General features: G+C 39.2%; 1 protein-coding gene across 1 annotated transcript; it reads left to right on the top strand.

The window, feature by feature from the left end:
* The first annotated feature begins 1,005 nt into the window (after positions 1–1,005).
* AGR3 (anterior gradient 3, protein disulphide isomerase family member) lies at positions 1,006–7,945 on the top strand. Its single transcript, XM_075143633.1, has 7 exons — positions 1,006–1,399; positions 3,531–3,594; positions 4,895–4,947; positions 5,589–5,665; positions 5,927–5,990; positions 7,055–7,138; positions 7,896–7,945. Exons 1-7 carry the CDS (start codon positions 1,294–1,296, stop codon positions 7,943–7,945), a joined length of 498 nt encoding a protein of 165 aa, XP_074999734.1. The 5' UTR covers positions 1,006–1,293.
* Positions 7,946–20,919: the final 12,974 nt, after the last annotated feature.

Consider the following 20,919-nt stretch of genomic DNA (forward strand, 5'->3'; position numbering starts at 1 on the left):
TTAGTAATGTTGAGGGATTAATTAAAGTAAGGATAAAAGCTGCTGCACTTTTCATGCCTCTCTGTCCTAAGAAGCATGAAGAATCTTCTTTTGCCAGTGCTCAGGGCTGTAATTCCATATTGGATATCACTTTTAAATTCAAGTTTGAAATTTTCTTTATCAATACAGGCACAAGTGTTTTGGGGATCATTTTTTTTGTATTTAAGTCAAAGCACTTTCTCAACAAGTCATCCTGGTAACTCCTAAAGCTCAACCTCTGAAAAGAGGAATCTCCAGCGAGAACTGATAAGTGGACTGGGTGGTATCCTGGGCTACATGCATTATATTTTTTAACTTAATTCAAATCATCAGGTATCCACCTGAATATTCGAGCTTTAATGCCTAAAGATGATTATACCAGGCAGAAAGACGACTTATCAATTAAAAAAATTTGGCTTTGTAATGCCTTTCCTCTACCGTTGCTTTTTTTCTCTGACTTTTATCAAGACCAGAAGTTGCTGAATTTCTTATAATGATCTTTGTCAGGAAGAGAAGCAAACATCTTCAGAATACTGAAATAGCCAGGAGCAAATGGATTGTCTTATTCAGCAGGACTTGAGCTGAAAATCAGTTTAAAAATGCCATGAAGAATGGGGAAATGGTTTGAGTTTTCATTGTGAGAAACAGCTGGAAAATTCTTTGAGATTTATCTCACAATCTTTAACATCCTGGTTCACAGAGTGCAGGCTAAAAAAAAAATTATGGCAATTTCAACATTCTGGAGGGATTTGCCGATTTAAAATGTATTATACCTGGAAGCAAATACTTGTCAATTTTCCTATTTTATTAAGGAGGATATCATGAGACAAAAGCCTACTATTCATGAAAAACATCCCATGCTGTTACGTTTCACTGAAATTAAAAAACTAACAGAATGAACAACGAGTAGCACTGTCTTGAAGTTTTCATGATCCAGTATTACAATGTTGTACTAGTTCATAAGAAACAAATGCTAACCAGAAATGAACTGAAATGAACTTTGCTCCCCTGAGAACTGTCATGAGAACTGTCCCCTGCAGCCTAATTTTGACAGCTGAAAGCAGTGCTGCATGATAAAATTGAGCACCTCCATTTTGCACTTTTCTCACAATGGCATTTATAGAAATAATCAAAACTGCTTCTGTAGTGTAGATTGTTAGGACACCACTAATACATTGATTTACACTGCACCAGGTGACGAATCCATGCAACTAAAGCTGTTGCTTTGTTTTCCAGTTTCCTCGCTGCATTGAAAGGGATCTTCTCAAAGAAATAATGCTCCATTCAACATTGGCTTTGTCCCTCCTGCTGATTGCAGTCTCTTCCAACCTTGCAATGGCAATCAAAAAGGAAAAAAGAGCACCTCAAACACTGTCAAGAGGTACTGTGTATTGACTTTATGTAGTTACCTCCTCATCTTCCCATATAGGTCAACAAATATTTTTATTTAGAATATACCTGAAAGCACATCTATACTTCCTGAGATGTGTTTCTCTAGTGTTAAGTGACACTCTAAGTAGTGCATCTTCTTATTCCATGTCATTTCACTCCATCAGTTTGTTCTTAATGATATGGCTGAGGGCCTCAGAAAACATAACTCACAGTGACCTAGTAGAAGCCAATAACCTAAATTAAGTCTCTCAAATCAGGATGCACTTGTAAGACTATCAGTGAAAAAATATTCTTTCAGTTAAAAGACATTTTGTTATGGTAACTTGTTAACTACTGAAACACAGTTTCATAACTTTAGTTGCTATAGAACAGTTTTTCTACAGACCTATTTTTGTACGCAGAACAACAGTTTGAGCTACGGGTGGGTTTTTCTGTGTGATTTTTTTTCTTTTGCTCTTCATCAGATAGTCACAGTCATGCTTTGCAGTGAATAATTCACTTCCTTGCGGTGCATAATTTTCAACCTGGATGTTAACTAAAGACCCTATTTTAAGTTATTTATGCCTGACCAATCCTTAGAAATACAAGCAGAGAAATAACTTACCAAGGTCTTTTCCTCTTCTCCATCTTCCCTCTCCTTTTGGGCCTATTCACCCCAAAAAATCTCCAGCTCCCTCCCTGACCTCTTCTGCGAGCTGTGCAAAGCCTGCAGACCCCACAGCTCACCCCTGAGGTCTTCCCATACAAAGCACTGGCAAAGCCCCACCTGCCGCAGAAGTCCCATCTGAGCCTAATTGCTCAGGGAGCACTTGACAAAATCATGCAACACCTAGACTAACCAAAGAGAAACTGCAAATCACTTCTCGTAAGTGGTATCCCTGGAGAAAGGTTATAATCAATCTGGTATATATTGCCTATCTTGCCTAGACCAGGATTTATTTTTCCCCACTAAGCCTAAATGCATAAAAAGATAACCAAATCCCTTCATTTCTGGCAATTTTGAAAAAAATAGTCACAGAAAATGGCAGCTTTCTAATTCTGATTTCAGGCCTTTTGGGATGCCTTGAGCGCTTTACCTGTAATTTTCACAGATCAAAGGGGAACGCTTAAACCTGCTGCAAAATGACCCTAGCTGACTCCTCTGTGCAGTTACCTACGTCAGCAGTTGACTTCAGCCGGGGCTGGGAACACACTAGTCAACACACCAGAATCCCACCATCAACCAGGCAGATCCATGATCGAAATCACTCTCCTGAAAGAAGAGATGACCTAGTAGCGTCACAAGCAATTGTCCCGTGAGAAAGCTAACAGCAAATCTCTGCATAACCAGGGCTGGTGCAAGTGCTGTCCAGACAGTACAGAAGAAACAGAGCCTTAAGCTGGTCCAGATCCAGAAGCTGTTCTACAATTCCCATGAGGGCCGTCATGAATGGAGCAACACTGCTTGGGAGGCAGGGATCTCCTACACAGGGACTGGCATCTTTGGGATATGAAGGCATGAAACCAACTGGGCAATTTGCTTTTTGAGATCAGTGTATCACCAGCTATGGATGAGCTATGAAGCTGATGATTCATTAGGATTTTGTTTAGGTGGAGATTTTTGTTTAACAGCCATTCTTTTATTAAATTATAAGTACTTGCAACGCCAGGGATTGAAATTCATGGCTCGAGAGTTAAGCTTAAAACCCAAACCAACGTTCATATTAAAGTTGATCTTATTTGAGTTGTCATATTTTATTTTTCTTTCTAACTTTATAAGCCAATTTTCTCTTTAAGCCCCAGGGTCTACATGAAATATGGAGCCGACAATATAAAGGTATAAAGGATTTGGGTGCTGATTTAGGGACCTCTGAGTATTCAGAAAGAGATCTAATAGGTTTGCTAGAGGGCTTGAACTGGATACTCAACCAGATGAGGTTTTGGGGGTTTGATTTTTTTTTTTTTTAATCTTCCAGTGCACCTATCAGGAGACATAGAATTAGTATATCAACAACGTTTGGGAAACTTTGACTGAAAAAAAACAAATCTTATTTGTGTGTAACTATTGATAGATATAAAAAATATAATTTGTTATGAGTTACTTATCTGGCTACCAGTTAATCCTTTTGTTATATTTCTAGGGTGGGGAGATGAAATTACCTGGGTACAAACTTATGAAGAAGGGCTTTATCAGGCAAAAAAAAGGTAAGAGATTAAAAGACAAAGTTGTTAATCAGACAGTCATGCCTGAATATACTATAATGAAACAGAACAAAGAAACACCATGACAGCTGATCTGCAGACCACCCAGTGAAATAAAACAGATTTAGTGTCTATAAATAAAAGTTGTTGCAGGGGCCTTAGGACTCTGAAGCAACACCATGGGCCGATAGGCAACTCCACATTTCACACTGGTTGTTTCTTTGTCACAACAGCAGTGTTGTCATTTGAATAAGCAATGATAAATAGATATAATAATTTTAAAAATACATTTTTATATATATATATATGTCATTATTCCTCTGATTACTTCCTTAATCAGCAGCTGGAAATCAGTTACATTTGATCTTGCATGGTGATCTACTGCCTATGAGGTTTTTCCCAACACTTTATTAGTTGGCATATGTGCATGATGGACTCACAGTTTCTCACTATCCTGGTAGAAAATTCCAATCTGAATCTTCTCTGGGATTCAGCTGAAAATATATTTAAGAATTCATAACAATACTCATTTAAATCTCTATTACAGTTCATTTTAGATCATAATAGTGTAGTGTAAGCTATTGTTAAATTGAAGGCAATTTTTTTTAAAAATAAAAGGCAACTAATTTCATGTGCCCTATGTGAAAATGGCTAGGAACTGAACAACTCTTGACAGTGATAGCAGATGAAGCATTAGTAATTGATTTACTGAACAGTAACAGTAGTTTAAAAAAATACAGGAGAAAGTGCACACAATTGTTTTATGTTTTGACATCCAAAAATATAAAATTCTGATACTTTACCAAACTATTTACAGAAAAAAATAACTTGCTGTATATCTATTCAAGAAAGCTTAAAAAAACCATGAAACTTTTCATGGGAAGTATTTGATGATAAACCCAATTTTATAAAAAATATTTTATTCCGGTTCATACAGATTATTTTTATTTTCTTAATCATGGAGAATATCACACCTAAGCAATATTACATACCTCTTCAGTTTGATTGTATACTAACTGGGAATGAAATTATGATGGCTCTGTTGTTTCTTCCAGAATTTCTTACTTTAGAAAACCTATTTAGACATAGAAACTCTATTCCTCTATTTCTTTCTTTTACAAAGGAGTTATGTTCTTTTTCCTTGCTCAAAAATGTCTGTAATTCTTTACAGAATGTCTGTATGGTCTTACTGTGGGTTAACATAAGATGAAATGTAATTTGTCTTTTCCAGTCTGCTAGTAAAATCATCGATTTGCATACTTGTCAAATGATCTAACTACATGTTTTATTATTTTTAATAAAGTAACAAGCCACTGATGGTAATTCATCATTTGGAAGACTGTCAATACTGCCAAGGTAATTTTGATTTTTTGAGTGTTAAAATTTTGTGAATGTTTTTATAAGAAACTGCACCTATCTATATATTTACCTTGCACTTACTGAAAATTATTTAGAGAAATAAGTAAATGAAAATGTATTTGAAAAGCTAAGAATGTATTACTGTTATTTACAAAAACTCCACTATGAAACGACCCAAGAACATGAAAAATACTCAGTGCTGCTCTCCTGGTATCCCTAATGCAGCACTTGTCAGTTTAAATTAAGAGACACAGATTTGCTACTGACTCATTGAACAGATTTAATATTGTTTGGCTCTCCTGAACTGGTAACTAGAGAAGGAGATGAGGACAGGGCTGCTGAAATCGATCTAATAAGAATTTTCTGAGAATAATGCACTTTTGTCAAGCTGAGACATGGTATCCATTGAGACAGTCTTCATAAATAACAGAAGAGAGCTTCCATTTTCATAGCCGGGAGGTTGTACTGACATGGGTCAAAAAAACAAAAAGCAGTGATAGAGCCCTTAAGTGTCTCCTCAGGAATGTGAAACAGCAGAGATAGGAACAATGTGGCCAGTCTCCAGCCAACGTGGTGCCTAAATGCAGAAGGAAAGGCAGTATTTGAGATGGACTTCAAAATGACCATGTCTTTTCTAGCACTGAAGAAAGCTTTTGCAGAAAATGAAGAGATACAGGAAATGGCCCAAAATAACTTCGTTATGCTGAATCTCATGGTATGAAGGGTTTGGGGAGGTTTGACTTGTATGTTTTTTGGCTTGTGTTTTCTCTTTCTTTCTCTTGCTTTTTCATGTCATTTTAGCTAAATATCTCTGGCATTTCAGTAACGTGTAAGTACAGGCATTTGTGCATGTGTATACACACACAAGTAGTACCTTTTTTGGTTTTGTCCTGTGGTACAAGACTATTCACAGGTGGTACTACTTCACCAAAATTTACAGAAATATTTTAATAACTAGCTTTAATTTCTCTGCCAGCATGAAACCACAGATAAAAACCTGTCACCTGATGGACAGTATGTGCCTCGAATCATGTTTGTAGGTATGTACAATATTTATGTATCTTCAAAGATATGATATCTGAATCTATGCCAGTGTCCTCCTCTGGGGACATCAAAATGATTCATTTTGCTAAAAGAAAAAAGCTCAAAATTTATCATTACCATGGCATTAGCCTGGAACTTGGCAGATCTGAGTTCAGTTCTCCCCCTATTGCAGGCTTTGACCCTCGTGAACTTCTTCAGGTTACAGATATGTTCTGGAGGGTACCTAATTTGTGCTTGGAGCAAGATGCTTAAATGTCCGTTAGCATCTGGGCTTTTGCTCTCCATGCTTCTTGCTAGTGCTGTTACAAGACAAAGTTTACTGAAAACAGTCAAATATCTTACTGAGAATGTAGATGTCTACAGTGTGGACTTTATCACAGAGCAAGTCAATAGTCAGTGGCATCTAAGGAATGATTTATCCCATCGTAAAGCTGACTTCTGGAATAGATCGAATGAATCATGCCCTGGAGTGCCTGTTCCTTTTAACCGACTGCACAGGGAGCCTAGAGTGACTACCTCTGTGGTGGCATCCGAAGTTAGGTGAGATGAAACCCACACTCAGACAGAGAACAATGTCGTAACAGGAGTCAGTTAGTTAACAAAAAGCTTGGAAGGGGAACTGGGAGAAGAGATGTCCACAACAACTTGCTCGTATGATGGAAACATTAAGAATCACAAGATTTTCATTCTGAAGGCTCTTGGTAGGTCATGCTAATGTTGCATTACGTACGCATGACCCTCACTGTGTGTCCATCCATCAAACTGGCCTCCCCTGATGTAACCCCAGAACTTGTAAAACAGGATATTTTTCTTTAAATATGAATGAAATGCATATATGATCTATCACTTAAAAATAGCTGCATAATACAAAAATGACCATTAGCTTTTGTGCAGGATTTCTCCAAGAGCAGTTAGTTGGAACAGAGCGTAACGGCCTCTTAGTTGCCTCATTGATGAAATCAGAACACCTCAGCTACAAGGCTGTCAAAGTAGCGCCACTCACGTCGCTCCCAGCTGTCGTGGGAATGGAAAGCAGTGTTTAATACGATTACTTTTTCAGACCCATCTCTCACAGTAAGAGCTGATATCACAGGAAGATACTCCAATCGGCTTTACACTTACGAACCACAAGACATACCATTCCGTAAGTGCCCCCTTCATTGTGTTACTTTGCATTTCACGTTGTAAGCAGCCAGATACACCCCATCCCAATCTCTTGTGCGTGAGAACCCGTTAAGATCTCAAAGTAATGAATAAGGACTGTGTGTGGCCATTTTCAATAAATTATAATAGTCTAACCTGTTCTAGCAAAACACTTAAGCACACTTATTGTCCCATTGAATTTATTGGGACTACTCAGGTAAGACAAGTTGAAAGATCACGGGTGAGAACTTTCAGGATCAAGATCTGAGCAGTTTGTTGGAGAATGGTGAAAGTCACTACGCTCAAAGGTAACTGCACAATGTAAACAGCCAGTGGTGGGAGGGAATCAGAAAAGAAATGCTGGTGGTTACCTGGGTACCACCTAACACCCATATTTCAGAGAGGAATGCAATTTTTCAGGTTGAGCTAGTCCTTTCCCTATACCATCTATCTGACACCAATGCAGTATCTCACCACAAATATGCACTTCACATCTGATTACCAGGCTTGCTGTTGAGAAGGGAGGGAGTTGAAAGGAGCCTTGTCAAATCCCTTTAAGTTAAACATTTTGATTCACGAAACTTTTTACCTTCTCCTTTAGTATCAATGCAAGAATTTTCACAATAGAAAGCTCTAAAATATGTGTGACCATAAATTAATTTCAATGTGAACAATTTACTAATCAAACTAGGTGGGTTTTTTGATTGTACAAATGCACTTTAAGTCCTTTTTTTTACAGTTCTTTATTTTTCTTTCAGTAATAGAGAACATGAAGAAAGCACTACGCCTCATTCAGACAGAACTGTAACCAGCAACAGTGAAATGCCCATAGCCTCTACGAGGTGAAGCTGTACTAGGAAACCTGATGTTTTAAAATATTTTAGATAACTTCTCTGTCTCTACTATCATTTTGAACTCTTACCAACCAGGTTTGGTACATCAGATTTCATAAGAAATTTATGTGTAGAATTTGAACAACAAACACAGAAATACTATCATGTCCATTTGGAAACAAGAGAAGAAACCTGTTAAACACTTTTTGAAATTAGTTATCTGAATAACTGAAAGTGATGGTGTAAGGTGCAGCAACTTTGAGCTGTATTTTATCAATCCAACTATGACTTTGTTAAGTCAGCTATGACTTCAGACCAAGAGTTATAACCAATCTTTTTGATGTCTATTTGCAATTTGTTATATAAGTTAATAGCTCAGCTCCTAATTTTTATTTTTATTGCAAGAAACTTGTAAGTAGCTCATATAACTCTCTTTATGCACTTATTTCTCATTAAAGGAAAAGAAACTTTGCTGGCAAATCAGACAGGAAGGCTCTTCCTACAGATTTTAGAATAGCTTATGTAGAAAAAAATCAGTCATCTGGGCTTAGCTTACTTCTGTATAATTCTTTAACTATCATTCTGATGATAGCTTAAAACAGAACAGACGTTTCACATTGAGCATGTGGTCTCAGTGAGGTGATAATCATCAAATAGCAACTACAGGTTTTGCTATAATAAAGATACAGTGAAGCAAGACAGATGGAAGGAGATAGTCCCAGAACTCCACACCTGAGGCTAAATGATGCTTGTAAAGTCTGGTATGGGAAAAATGAGCAGGCTTGTCCTAGCTCTTTTCATTTAAATGGCACTTGAGTCATGTGAAGCTCATCCCAGGTCATTCCCTCTTTTTCTGTAGCATTCCAACCCAGACATCATGGTGGCAGCTTAGTGAGTCATGTGAAGCTCATCCCAGGTCATTCCCTCTTTTTCTGTAGCATTCCAACCCAGACATCATGGTGGCAGCTTAGTGAGGGGATCTGTATATACAAGTCTTCATAAAATTTCCCCGGGATCACCGTACACAAAGGTGGATGCCTGTTTTGAGTAAAAAGCTGAAGTAAGTTGAAATAGTTCGTTATACCAGCAATGTGCTTTTTCATTAGAGCAAGACAGTAAGCGATTCATCTGCAGTAAAAGCACATATGTTACATTATGCACAAAGCACCAGTGTCACTTGTTTGTGCTACCTGCCATTTCCTATGATGCTGCCTAAATACACATATAAAAGATGAAGGAAGGATCTTTGCAGGACAGCTTTGCTAATTTACAATACTTAGTATTAATTTGTCATGAACAAGTTATAATGTGCCTATCTATGTTTTCATAACTATGTAAAATTTGGATATAAGAGTATATTCCAACAGAGTGCTGATAAATGACCTGTACATTAAGGGAAAAAAAATCTGATGTTAGTCATTAACAGTATATTGTCTTCATAATCAGTTAAATGATTTTTTAACCTATGGGAAAATGCTACTGGTAAATTAAACTACAAAATTAAACTGGTAATCACATTCCTTTGAGTTGTGTTTAGCTCTACTCATTTATGTCCATATCTATTCTAGATTTGGCAACATTTCCCAGTCTGTGGGCATACCCTCTTTCGAGCATGCCAGAGATGTTCAGGAGAAAGGGATGCGAGCTAGTTGCCAGAGATGACACAGGATAGCCATGGCAGCACTTTCAAAGTAGGGTCAAGAGAAGATTTACTTTGGGGAGAAGCATAGCACAAAATAGGAAATGCTTAAGTATGGTAGATTCAAAATATTACCAAAAGATTAGGTAGAAAGTGGTGGGTTTTTGCTGTCATATTGCAGGGAAATTTTTTCCCTCCCTACATTCACTTTCAACATCCGCTGAGATCACGGAAGACATTGGCTTGAAACAACCTGTGCTTTAACTCAGGCAGGAAATCAAATGTGGGATAGTTATACTATTAGCCAAAGCCTGCTTCACCTACTTAAGATTCAGAAGACTAAGGTTTCAGGCTCTGGATGGATTTTTGAGGGAAGGCTGCACTTCTGGAAGTATTTGCATGGCTGTGCTTTCATTCCAGTGTGAAACAAAACCTTTCCGTTTCAGATCTGGAAAGCAGCTGCAAAACAAACCTGTTGTCCTCTCTTTAAGTCTAGTAATTACATCTTTGTCCATGGTATTCTTTTCTCCTTGCCTCCTACTACTACTATTACATTAATTGCAAAGATGACAGTGTCTGCTATAAAAGACTACTTTCATGGATTACCCTAGTCAGTGCAGATATTCCATCAGCCTTTCAGTAAAAGAAGGGCATCCTTGCACATACAAACACTGAAGAGCATAAATACGCTCAGGGATCCTCTGGGATTATACAGTGGATGAGCACTTTAATTGTTCTTTCCTGTTAAGTAGATACATGCACATATATACCGCCCAAACCCAGGGATGATGTCCTTTTTGTACTTATGGCTGTCACTCTTCACAGTGAAATATTAATTCATTTCTATACTAAAGAGAGGGAAGCCACAAACACAGTCTGATATCACATCAATGTACCTCTGTAAGAGAAGGCTCAGGGGGGATCTTATTAATGTATATAAATATCTGAAGGGAGGGTGAAAAGAGGATGGAGCCAGGCTCTTTTCAGTGGTGCCCAGTGACGGGACCAGCGGCAATGGGCACAAACTGAAACACAGGAGGTTCCGTGTGAACATCAGGAAACACTTTTTTACTGTGAGAGTGACCAAGCACTGGCACAGGTTGCCCAGGGAGGTGATGAAGTCTCCATCTTGGAGATATTCAAAAGCCATCTGGACACAGTCCTGGGGAACTGGCTGTAGGTGGCTCTGCTGGAGCAGGGGGTTGGACCAGGTAACCTCCTGAGGTCTGTTCCATCCTCAACCATTCTGTGAAGTCAGCAGTCCCAACTCAGTGGGATTATTTAGCTGGATTTATAATTTAACTCCTTTTAGAGGATTATCAGCTAAGTCACTACTTTCAGTGAATAGAAAACAAGACCTGCTTGCTTAACTGACTGGAGCAAAATTGCAAAAGCAACATAATTCACAGCAACAGGGCCTTACTTTACTTTTACAATTTAAACTGTCGGGGTTATACAGATGAGGGGTGGCCTTCACAGCAAGTGACTAGCTAACGTGCAAGAGCTATTCCTAGATACAAGGACACAGTGTAGTTACTCTGAGATAAGGTTACCAAACTCAACTACATCTCATGCCTGTGGTTGCCCTCAGTGAATTTACTGTCCTGAGAAATCCTGATGTGGAGCCTTTGCTGTGGTTTCTCTGGAGATGGCTCATATTGGCTACCCCCACTCAGTCAAAATCAAATTTATTCATTCTTCACTGCTGATAACAATTGCTAATAACATACACGCTTGTATACATTTACTTTGGCTGGTGCAGGTTTATATTAAAATGGATAGTATTGTCATGCTTCCCTCTTAGCATCTATGATGCAGCAGGTAGGGTATCAAGTTAAAAGACTAGATACTCCAACCAAATACATCTTCGTCCTTATAGAAACACTGAACTCCTATATATATCCTACATTCTACTCAACTGTGAGCAGATGGATGTCAACTTGCTTGATCTGAAAGTTGTATGTTGACTATTATTTTACACAAACATTTGCATGCTTAGGGATTACATTTGGGTCACTTCTTTTAGTGGATCCCTTCATAAGCAAAGAAATGGCTGTCAAGAATCCACAAAGCTGGAATTCCAAAAGGTTTGTGATTCAGGACCATAGTCCAGAACTTGCTTGGGCTCAGGAATGCTAAACTCCATAGTCTGGCTGACCTCAGTGCTGTAACAGAAAATAAATGGTAGAATTATCATTTATTGGGATTGTGGAAGAAAGAAGTAATGCAAGCCCTGGGCCTAGAAGTCTGCTGTTGTTCTCCTTATTTTGTGCGTTTGATATTGAGCCAGCAGACAGGAAATAAACTATGTGAATTCAATAAAATACTATATTATAAATAACAAAATTTTCAGAAATACAACAATCACTGACTTTCATTCTCAAACAAAAGTTAGCCTTTATATCTACACTGCAATGCATGTTATTTTAACATTTGAAGAAAATCTGGATTAATTTCCAAAGGTATTATTGATACTGGTTGCATCTGTAATCTAGAAGAGTATTTTCCACTGCAGAAGTTTTTGACAGCTTTGACAAACCCAAAACTTTGACACTCATCCAAGCAGACAGCAGCCACTTTCCGCAATGTCACAGGCACACGAATTCCTCTGTGTCCGATGAGATCTACTTTGCAAAGTGACTAAAGGGGATTTCACCCTCTTCTTTCCCTTCTCAAATCCCCATAGGTACCAGGCTGAAATCTGTTCTCAGCCATAGCCTTGAGAAATGGGACTAAATCTTTGCGATTCTTAAAGATTCAGATCCAGTCCTTTTGGTGGAGCTAGTTATTCAGGTAAAAACGACCCGGTATGTTGTACACATATTTTCCGTTCACAGCTTAGTTCAATGTTCATCCTTGATTTTACAGCTGCTACTATTTTCCTGCCTTCTCCTCTTTGAAGATTATTTTGCCAGGTAATATCTCTCCTGATGGAACAGAAACTCTGATCTCAGATTAAAGTCTCATTGCTCAGGATAAGCTAATATGTCTGTAGTCTGTGCAAGGGCAGACAAAACATGATTCTTCCTTCTTTTTTGGTCTGAAATGAAAGGCATGAGACACTACTCCCTCTTTTCTTCCCTTCTTTTCTGCTTGCATGCCACACAGCTTTATTCATAATATTAGTGGGCAGATTTTTATTCACACTCTTTACTTCCCTCTCTTAAGAAAGAGTGGGAAACTGTTCCTTTTGTCCCTTGGTTAACTTGCAGTAAACCAGCCAGGTTTATTTGACCTCCGCTGTTTGGATTAGAGCTGAAGGAAGAGAATAAAAGACTGAAAATGTGAATGCAAGAGCAGCATTTGTTTTACGCAGAATAAATTCAGTCGCAGTATAAGGGCCAATAGATGAGAAAGCCTACCTGTGTAGACTGTGTGCTTTTACAGAATTCATAATCTGTATACTATATGTGTGGATGCTAATATTAACATGAGCATAATATGGCATCACCTGTGGAAGCCCATGTTTTGTATAAAAGACTTCTCTGAATTCTTGCCTTTGCTACGAACACGATGCATTCCGGGAAGCAAACTTTATTACCACTTGTTCACATATCCATGCCTGCTTTACTGTCTGGACTTACCTGTTGTAATCAGAGCAAGGGTAGTCAAACAAACGTGGGCTTAACGTCAGTGAGGTGAGGCACAGGAATCTGAGAACTGACAGAACAGGATCCTCCCCTATGTATCCGCCTCAGTGCAGAAAGGCGTTGGCTTTTCTAGGCAGATGGCTGATGTATTGGTCTGCAGAGCTAAAGCATTTCCCTGTGTGCAAATATTTGTGCTTGACCAGAACAAAAGAAAAGCCACCATACCTTTGTGTACCATGGAGGTGAGAGACTGTAGGACACCTCAGCACTTAAAATGCAAAAGTAAGTTGATCTTGCAGAATAAGGCTGATATACTTTGGGTTGTTCCATGTGCTATACGTGTTCTTGCCAAAGGCTAACATGGACAAATTTCCAAATGCTGAGGTGTCCTTCACAGGATTGGCCAAGTCACTGGTCTGCTTCCTTTTGTTTCTTCCTTTGTTCAAATGGATGCACAGATCCACAGCATGAGTCAGGTGGAAACAAAAAGTCTCCATGGCAATAAAAAAGTCCAAAAACACCAATCAGAAGGGGAGGAATATTTTTTCCTCCACTAGAAAATCTCCAGAATTTGCAATCTATATATTCATATCTTTTCCTGGCTGTTCGAAGTGCTCATGCTATTCATCACTTACCATCTTGGATTGCTACTGTGTATTGTAAAGTAACTGACCCACTAGTCACTAAAAGTGGATCTATTTCAGCAGATCATGTTCTTTTAAGAGGTATCAGATATTTGCTGATCCCTTTAGAATAAGAGAAGACACACAAAACCAACAGCTTCCCCTATCTTTGCATGATAAGAAAGAACCCAAATACAGCAGAGTCATCCTTTAGTTCACATTGCCATATCAAGCATTGCATTTCAAAATTTCCCTATAATTCCAACTCCAACTATTCTTAAGTAGATGTTCAAGTCACCCTTTGTACATGTCTAAGTGTGACCTGTGAGAAAGAGAAAAGATACCATATGCAATAATTTTTCAAGGTTATAACGCTCATGAGACAACACTCCTCAGGGTTTTTTTTTGGTGCTTAGACTTGGTTATTGCTCCAGAAAAGAGCCTGAAAATAGTTCAAAAAGATCTACTGTGTCTTCTGTTACCTTTCTGTGCACACTGAGGATCACTCATTACTGCTTTGCACACCCTGGCTGCACGTCCCCAAGTGATTGTTTGTGAAAGGTCGGCACACACGAACCCACCCTGCTATTTAGCATTCAGCCAGCTGGGGAGAGCTGAGTTCATGGATATATACAAACCACTGGCTTCATTGCTTACGTTCACATACAGGGAAGAGGACAGTGACTGCCTGGAGAAGAAGCTACACCCTAAGGTGAGGTGTACTGTACAGGACGGGGAGAAAAGGAGCCTTGATCTGCTAAGGTTTTTTTTTTGCTTCAAGGCTACAAGCAGATGGGGCTGTGATTTTACACAGCTCTTGAGCATTTGTATCATAAGAGTGGAACAAGAGCCCACATCTCCCAGACCTGCACTGCTTTGCTTGGAAGACAACTCTACATTCAATACATGTAACTTATCAAATATTTTCATGTATACATGTACACCGAGGAGCAGTCTCACCCTAACTGAAAGAAATATTCCCTCTTAGCCTCAGTGGCTTTATTTCTCATTCATTCGTATACTCTTGACGTTGACAAAAGAAAGATGAAAAATATCTAAATCCCCTAATGAGTTCCCAAAAGGGAATTCAAAGATTCAGAGCAGCAGTTACCCTGGGCCTGGAAACTCAGTCTTTCCTTCCTTGGAAAAATGCCCTTTCTTATTTACTAACCAAACAAATTAATACACAGGGAGCCACACTCCAGTGAAAACATATTATGGGTTGTTCTGCATTCTTGGACTAAAGATATGGGATGTGGAACAACTCCTTTGAGAAAGAAAGAGAAAGAAATCTTTGGGGTTTGTTTGCTTGTTGTTTATAAAAGCCAAGAAACAACTTTGTTGATGTTTCATGGAGATTTTTAAATTAGTAAGTATTCTTTCATATGATATTTCTAGAAGGCAACAGTGCAAATGTGAAACTACGTTAAGTGTTTTATGTGGTATCCACTATATTAACACCATCGAGCGTGACTACTGAGGATAGCTCAAGGCTGCCTTTCCTGACCAAATCTGTTGACTGCACCGATGGCGAGCTGAACTTGTACGGCCCCAGGTACAGCTATGGGGCTTCTCTGGAGCACAAAGGACCAGACAGCTTAAGCATTAGGCAATGCTGTTATCCACAGGCAGGTATGCTGCCTGAAGGTTGCCTATGATACGGGAATAGCATTAAAGAGACTGACAGATCCTTTGGTTACATACCCTGAAGAGAGCTGCAGGAGCTAAGGATGTTTAGCTTTCCATATTTTTATACATAAGGAACTAACATAGGCAGGTTAAGATCACACAAAAAGCATGTGGCAAGACAAGGAACTGAAGGTGCATTTATCCAGCTGATATGAATGAAAATAAGCACAAACTAGTGCTGCCTCTTTCTGGCTGTGAAATGTGTTCTATTAGTCATCTGAATTCTGGAAATTAAGGGGAAAAAGGCATTGTGCTAAGATAAATGAAAGAGAGCATCCACAATTTTGTAACCAATGCATAAACCTTAAAGCATAAAGCCTTTCCTTCCTGCACTGAAACAAATCAAAAGATACGTGTCTTTCTAGAGAAAGGATGACTCACCAAGAAGGCTAAAGAAAATTCTTCCTGTGCTCTACTGAGCCAAAAACAAACCCAGAAGTTACAATGTCTTTGAGAAAGAGTAAATTCCAGAAATATTTGTGGTAAACAGATAATTCCACAGTCTTAGCTACAGTGCTAGAGGTCTTATGGTAGCTACCACACCTCCAGGTAAAGTTAACATTAATTTAAAGAAGAAACTATGGTTCCAAGTCTAACAATAGCAAGTATTGCCAGTGCCAGTAAATACTTTGGCATTATTCGATGTGTATATTTCAGTCAGGTAGACCAATACATTTGTGGCAGTATGCTGTTAAATCATGGAAATGTTCGAACTACACAGTGACTATAGGGGCAAGTTGCCAAAAAGATGTCAGGCTGATAACCACATTTTGAAACAGCAAAGTTGAAAAACAAGTAAAATCTTCCATAAAAATAATTACAATAATTTAAAACAGTGTGAGGAAAAATAAAAAACTTACGTATTTGTATGCATAAATTCTGAATGTATTGGCAAAACTCACTTCTGAAACCTGGAATAAAAAATATACTTCTAAGGGTATTTCATTTCTAGAAGTGCAGATTGCTTTGCGTGCTGGTACAGTGGTGGGGGAATTATGGATGGCACCATTATGGCTCCCATGCCTTTTGTAGGTAACCAGCACAACTGGGTGCCTCTCCGAAGTGCCTGTCCACTGACACACACGGGGATCAAACAGGAGGAACTGGAGGTCTGCCTGCAGTTGCTGGGCTTACTAGGACTATAATGGGGGGCAGAATTTGGCCCCAACAGCAGCACTTAGGCTAATGTGAACACATTTCCCCTTTTTGGCCATTATACACCTCACATGGTACTTCATGTGAGTGATTACTTTACTGCACAAGTAAAATGCACTTTTCCTAGTAGACAATACTGGCTCTGTTTAGATGAAGGGAAGCTGTGATAGCTGCTATACTATTACTGTTCTTCTTGGTTCATTTTGACACATAATTAAACAATAATGATAATCCCTTGGTTGTTACAAGCTTATCTGAAGTTTACCAAGTAGCTAAATGATAGTTGGCCTTGTCCAAATTAAGGGGAGAGGCTTACGTTTAAAGGCAGAGTATCCACTACAGCTCGAGGCAGGCTACGGGAGGAGTAAAGGTATGGCACTGTATCTACCACATATGGAGCTAACTTCTGTTTAGAGAACAGTGATCACCTCAGAGCAGAGCTTTGGTCTTCAGCGTGCAGCTAGTTACCAACAAAGTCTGGAAGTTTTGTTACAAGTTTTTTCTCTTATGTTAGCAGTACTACTCTAAAATCAGAATAAATGTTAGCATAAAGTGCCTGAATTAGAACAGATGCACTGAATCCCCTATTTGTACCTGAAGGTGAGTGTACACAAGCATATGAGGACCTATCACTCTATGTGATTTACCTATACATCAAGTGCTTTAATGCAATTTAAGTACATATTTGTAATATGTTGTCTGTCCTGTAATGGGTGGTAGTATTTTTAATTACTAATTTTATTGCCTATAAGAAGGATATAAACTTATTGCACGAAATATCAAACACATTGTAGGTGGGTTTCTGCGGTTAAATTGTGGGGGTGGTTATAATCTCTTCTTATAAAAAGCTTGATATAGAAAGGCTGCATCCTCCTGGTATATGTTAGCTTTAATCACTACTTTATGCACCTCTCAGGGGAACAAAACATATCTCTAATTATCCACGTAGTTACCAAGGTGATTACCGTGCAATGATTATAAAAAATTTTCAAACTCATCTCCTATATAAGCTAGGCTTTGTGCAACCCGAATAGAACAGCAGATAGAGATTAGCTTGTTTAATGGAAAAAGGACAGCTTACACAGTTGAAGTCATAATGCTAGGTGAGAGTAGATGCTGAATTAAAGTACAGATTTCTTTTTTAATTTTAGGCGCAAATTGATGTAAATAAGTGGTGTAAGTGTACATAAGCGTAGCAACACTACACATTAATTAAGCTTGAAAAATGTATTCTCTTTCTACAGCTGTTTTTTTTTCTTTTTCATTTTGACAAAACCACATATACCACATGGACCTAAAATTCATCTTTATATTTCAACTCATTCCTTGGGTAAGACAGCAAGAGAGACTATAGGTGGGCATGATAATTTAGCAAGCCATGCTACTAAACCCTTAGTTAATTTACTGCAAAACATTGGATACTAAGGAACATGAGAGTGGTATATTTGTTAATTTGTTTTAAAAAAGAGCACATATGCATCTCAATTCTCCTGGTCATTTTTACCTTATCTGTACAAAATTTGTATCCTCCCTTGATTTAAGAGGAAACACCAGAAATAGCCATGTCAAAGGTAAAGACTAAATCTGGAAGACAGTAGAGGAAGAAAGGGTAAGTTATTCACTAGAAAATTCCTCTATATAGCTTAAATTATATTTTCCTAAACTTGAGCCAGAATCAAGACAGGAACTAAAATCTTGAGGCTGTAATTCTCTAGGAAAGAAACATGTCAGTTGTTAGTGGCTGCCAGGGGGAGGGAGGGTCATCCCACTGACAGGTATTTAAAAAAAATATTGTAACAATAGAGTCTTGTCCTACTCAAAGAAAGATGGAATGACAGGGAAAAAAATTATCACAGGCTGTAAAGAACAGCAGTGCAAAACGTGTCTCTATAGGCTGTTTTCTCCATGCAGTCTCTACCTGTGAAGTGAAAAAATAAATTCTTTGCACCAAAGATACTGAGTTATTTTAAGCAGCCATTTTCCAGCACGGATTTGCCAGGGAGGGAGCTCAGGAATCTGGCCTCCCCATTAACAGCGGCATCTCTCTTACATCACCAGACCATGCAGCTTCCTTACATAGGCAGGTTGTACCTACGTCTTGGTCTTTCCTTCCATGCCTGCAATTATAGGCATGACCAAAGAAAGGCCCCTTGGATTGGTTGAGCTGGTAAATGAATCAAAGAAGGTAAGAGTGGCAGCTTCTACAGCAAGGGGTGTAAATAAGGAAACCCTTCTCCAGCTGATTTCTCTCAAAAGTGACTAGAATATTATTTTATAACCAGGACAAATAATCTAAGTATTATTCATAAACCAAAGGAATTTTCACAATCAGATAAAAACCACTATAACTAACACATTTATTTTTAGGTAAAATGATAGATATGATAGAGGTTTTTTTTTTTTTCACTAAAACAGCACTTTATCTTTTTCTGTATTATAAAGTTAGCTGCACATACAAAATAACCCAGAAATGGGCATGTATCCGTGACAGCAAACTTTTGGTCCCTGCATAGAGTTTTGATTGTTGCTTCTTTGTCATTGGTTTATTATATTACTGATGCTATTTCTCTTCATTTACCTTGAGATCCTTCTTTCTGAAACACCAGTGAGAACAGAAGCGAGCCAAACCCTTCACAATGCAGCTATTCAGTGTGGACTCCGCTAAGCAGTCGCTCAAGGTTACTCATGTCAAGAGTGGTTGCAATTGTTCCTACGGGGTTTGTGGAAGGCTTTCTGGGAGACAGCAGCATCCTTTCCTACGCTACAGGAAGTTCACACCGTAAGCGTGTGTATCACCGCCCTCATTCTTCGCTTCCTTCTCCAACCCAGAGCTGCACCCAGCGAGGAAACAGCCAGGAAGGGCTGTCAGTGACTGTCACACCCTCCCTTTTCGGCACAGAAAGCACAGGGCAGGTTTCTTCCCTTTTCACTGCATGACGACTCCTGTGTTTCGTCAAGGATCCTTGACAGGCAAACCAGTCCGAGCTCCTATCCGCTTTCCTCTTGTCTCCTAGCATCCGACCAGCTAGGCAAACACAGCAAGGCAAAGCTGTGCTCAGCTGCAGCAGCCAGCCCGCACAGCGATGCCGCTCCCTTTGCAGAGGCACAGCTGAGGCAGAGACGCAGAAGCTGAATTTCCAGAACACATCTATCCTCCCAGGTTGGTTTGCACAGAGCAGCCTTTGTCCCTTAATTCTTTTCCACAGATACAATAACTTCACTGCATGCACAGCAGGGCCTCACCCTGGGCAATGAACTTAATGTGACCAGCTTAGGGATCAAAGGTCTTACTGAGCATTTACAAAGCAAAAAGAGTAGGCAAACAATGTGACAAGAATGATCAAGCATTTGAGAACTATTCCCTACCATTTTATTTGATAGGATATGCCATTTCCCATGCTCCCTCAAGCCCAGAATATTACAAGGGAGAAAAAAGGCAGCATATTAATCTGCAATAAACAGGCAAGAAGGAAACAAATAGCCAGGGTCAGGATGACAGCTATTCCCCCGCATGGGTATATTTAGGGGCTTTGTTGAACAGGCTACCATGTGAAAAACCTCCCTATGTTTCCCCCAGTGCAGCAGCTTAGCCTCATTTCTGGGCTCCTCGTCAGCAGGAATACAATTAGAGCCAGCACTGAGGCACTCCTCAGCCGGGGCAGGCAGAGCTGATCCCTGGCCCTCTGCCTCACCGGAGAGGCAGTGATCTCACTTAGCACCAGCCGCGCCACGGACGTCACACCAGGCACTGTAACAGGAGACCTGACCATCCGCTGAGACAGCACGTCCTTTGTCAATGGACAGATTCATTCAACTTGACAGTCCCCCTTCCCAGGCAGGACTTACTGGTTTGGAATAGATTCACCCATAGGGGAGCAGGCATTGGCTCTGCTTTTGCATTTCTTCTCCGAGGTAGTGACACTGGTGGCAGCGTTCTTAGTGCTAAATGTTGGCTGTTGACTATGATGAAAAGATCCTCAGGTGGATAGTCTTGATGTCACTCTTCACAAAACAAGCAGAAAAGTCCATGAGGCTTTTCAATTTTACAACAGCAAGCAGTAGTCTTAATGGATATCAAATGTTTGAAATGGCCATGAAAGAAACTTGTTTCCTGTTCCCAAATATTAACTGAAAAAGGGGCCTGCTGTGTCACTGTTCCAGCAAGACCCCTGTCCTTTCTGGAGTCTGCATGTGTATAGTCATACATAGACAGATGTTAAAAAAAAAAATGTAGATTAAACAGACGGACACTA

This window comes from Calonectris borealis, chromosome 2 (genome assembly GCF_964195595.1).
Source record: "Calonectris borealis chromosome 2, bCalBor7.hap1.2, whole genome shotgun sequence".
NCBI lineage: Eukaryota > Metazoa > Chordata > Aves > Procellariiformes > Procellariidae > Calonectris > Calonectris borealis.

What these genes read in the sequence shown, in the direction of transcription:
- AGR3 (XM_075143633.1), top strand. Translation starts at nt 1,294, where the DNA reads ATGCTCCATTCAACATTGGCTTTGTCCCTCCTGCTGATTGCAGTCTCT. An exon ending in ACCTCAAACACTGTCAAGAG is followed by an intron (nt 1,400 to 3,530) that starts GTACTGTGTATT and finishes TTATATTTCTAG; the next exon opens with GGTGGGGAGATGAAATTACC. An exon ending in TCGTTATGCTGAATCTCATG is followed by an intron (nt 5,666 to 5,926) that starts GTATGAAGGGTT and finishes TTTCTCTGCCAG; the next exon opens with CATGAAACCACAGATAAAAA.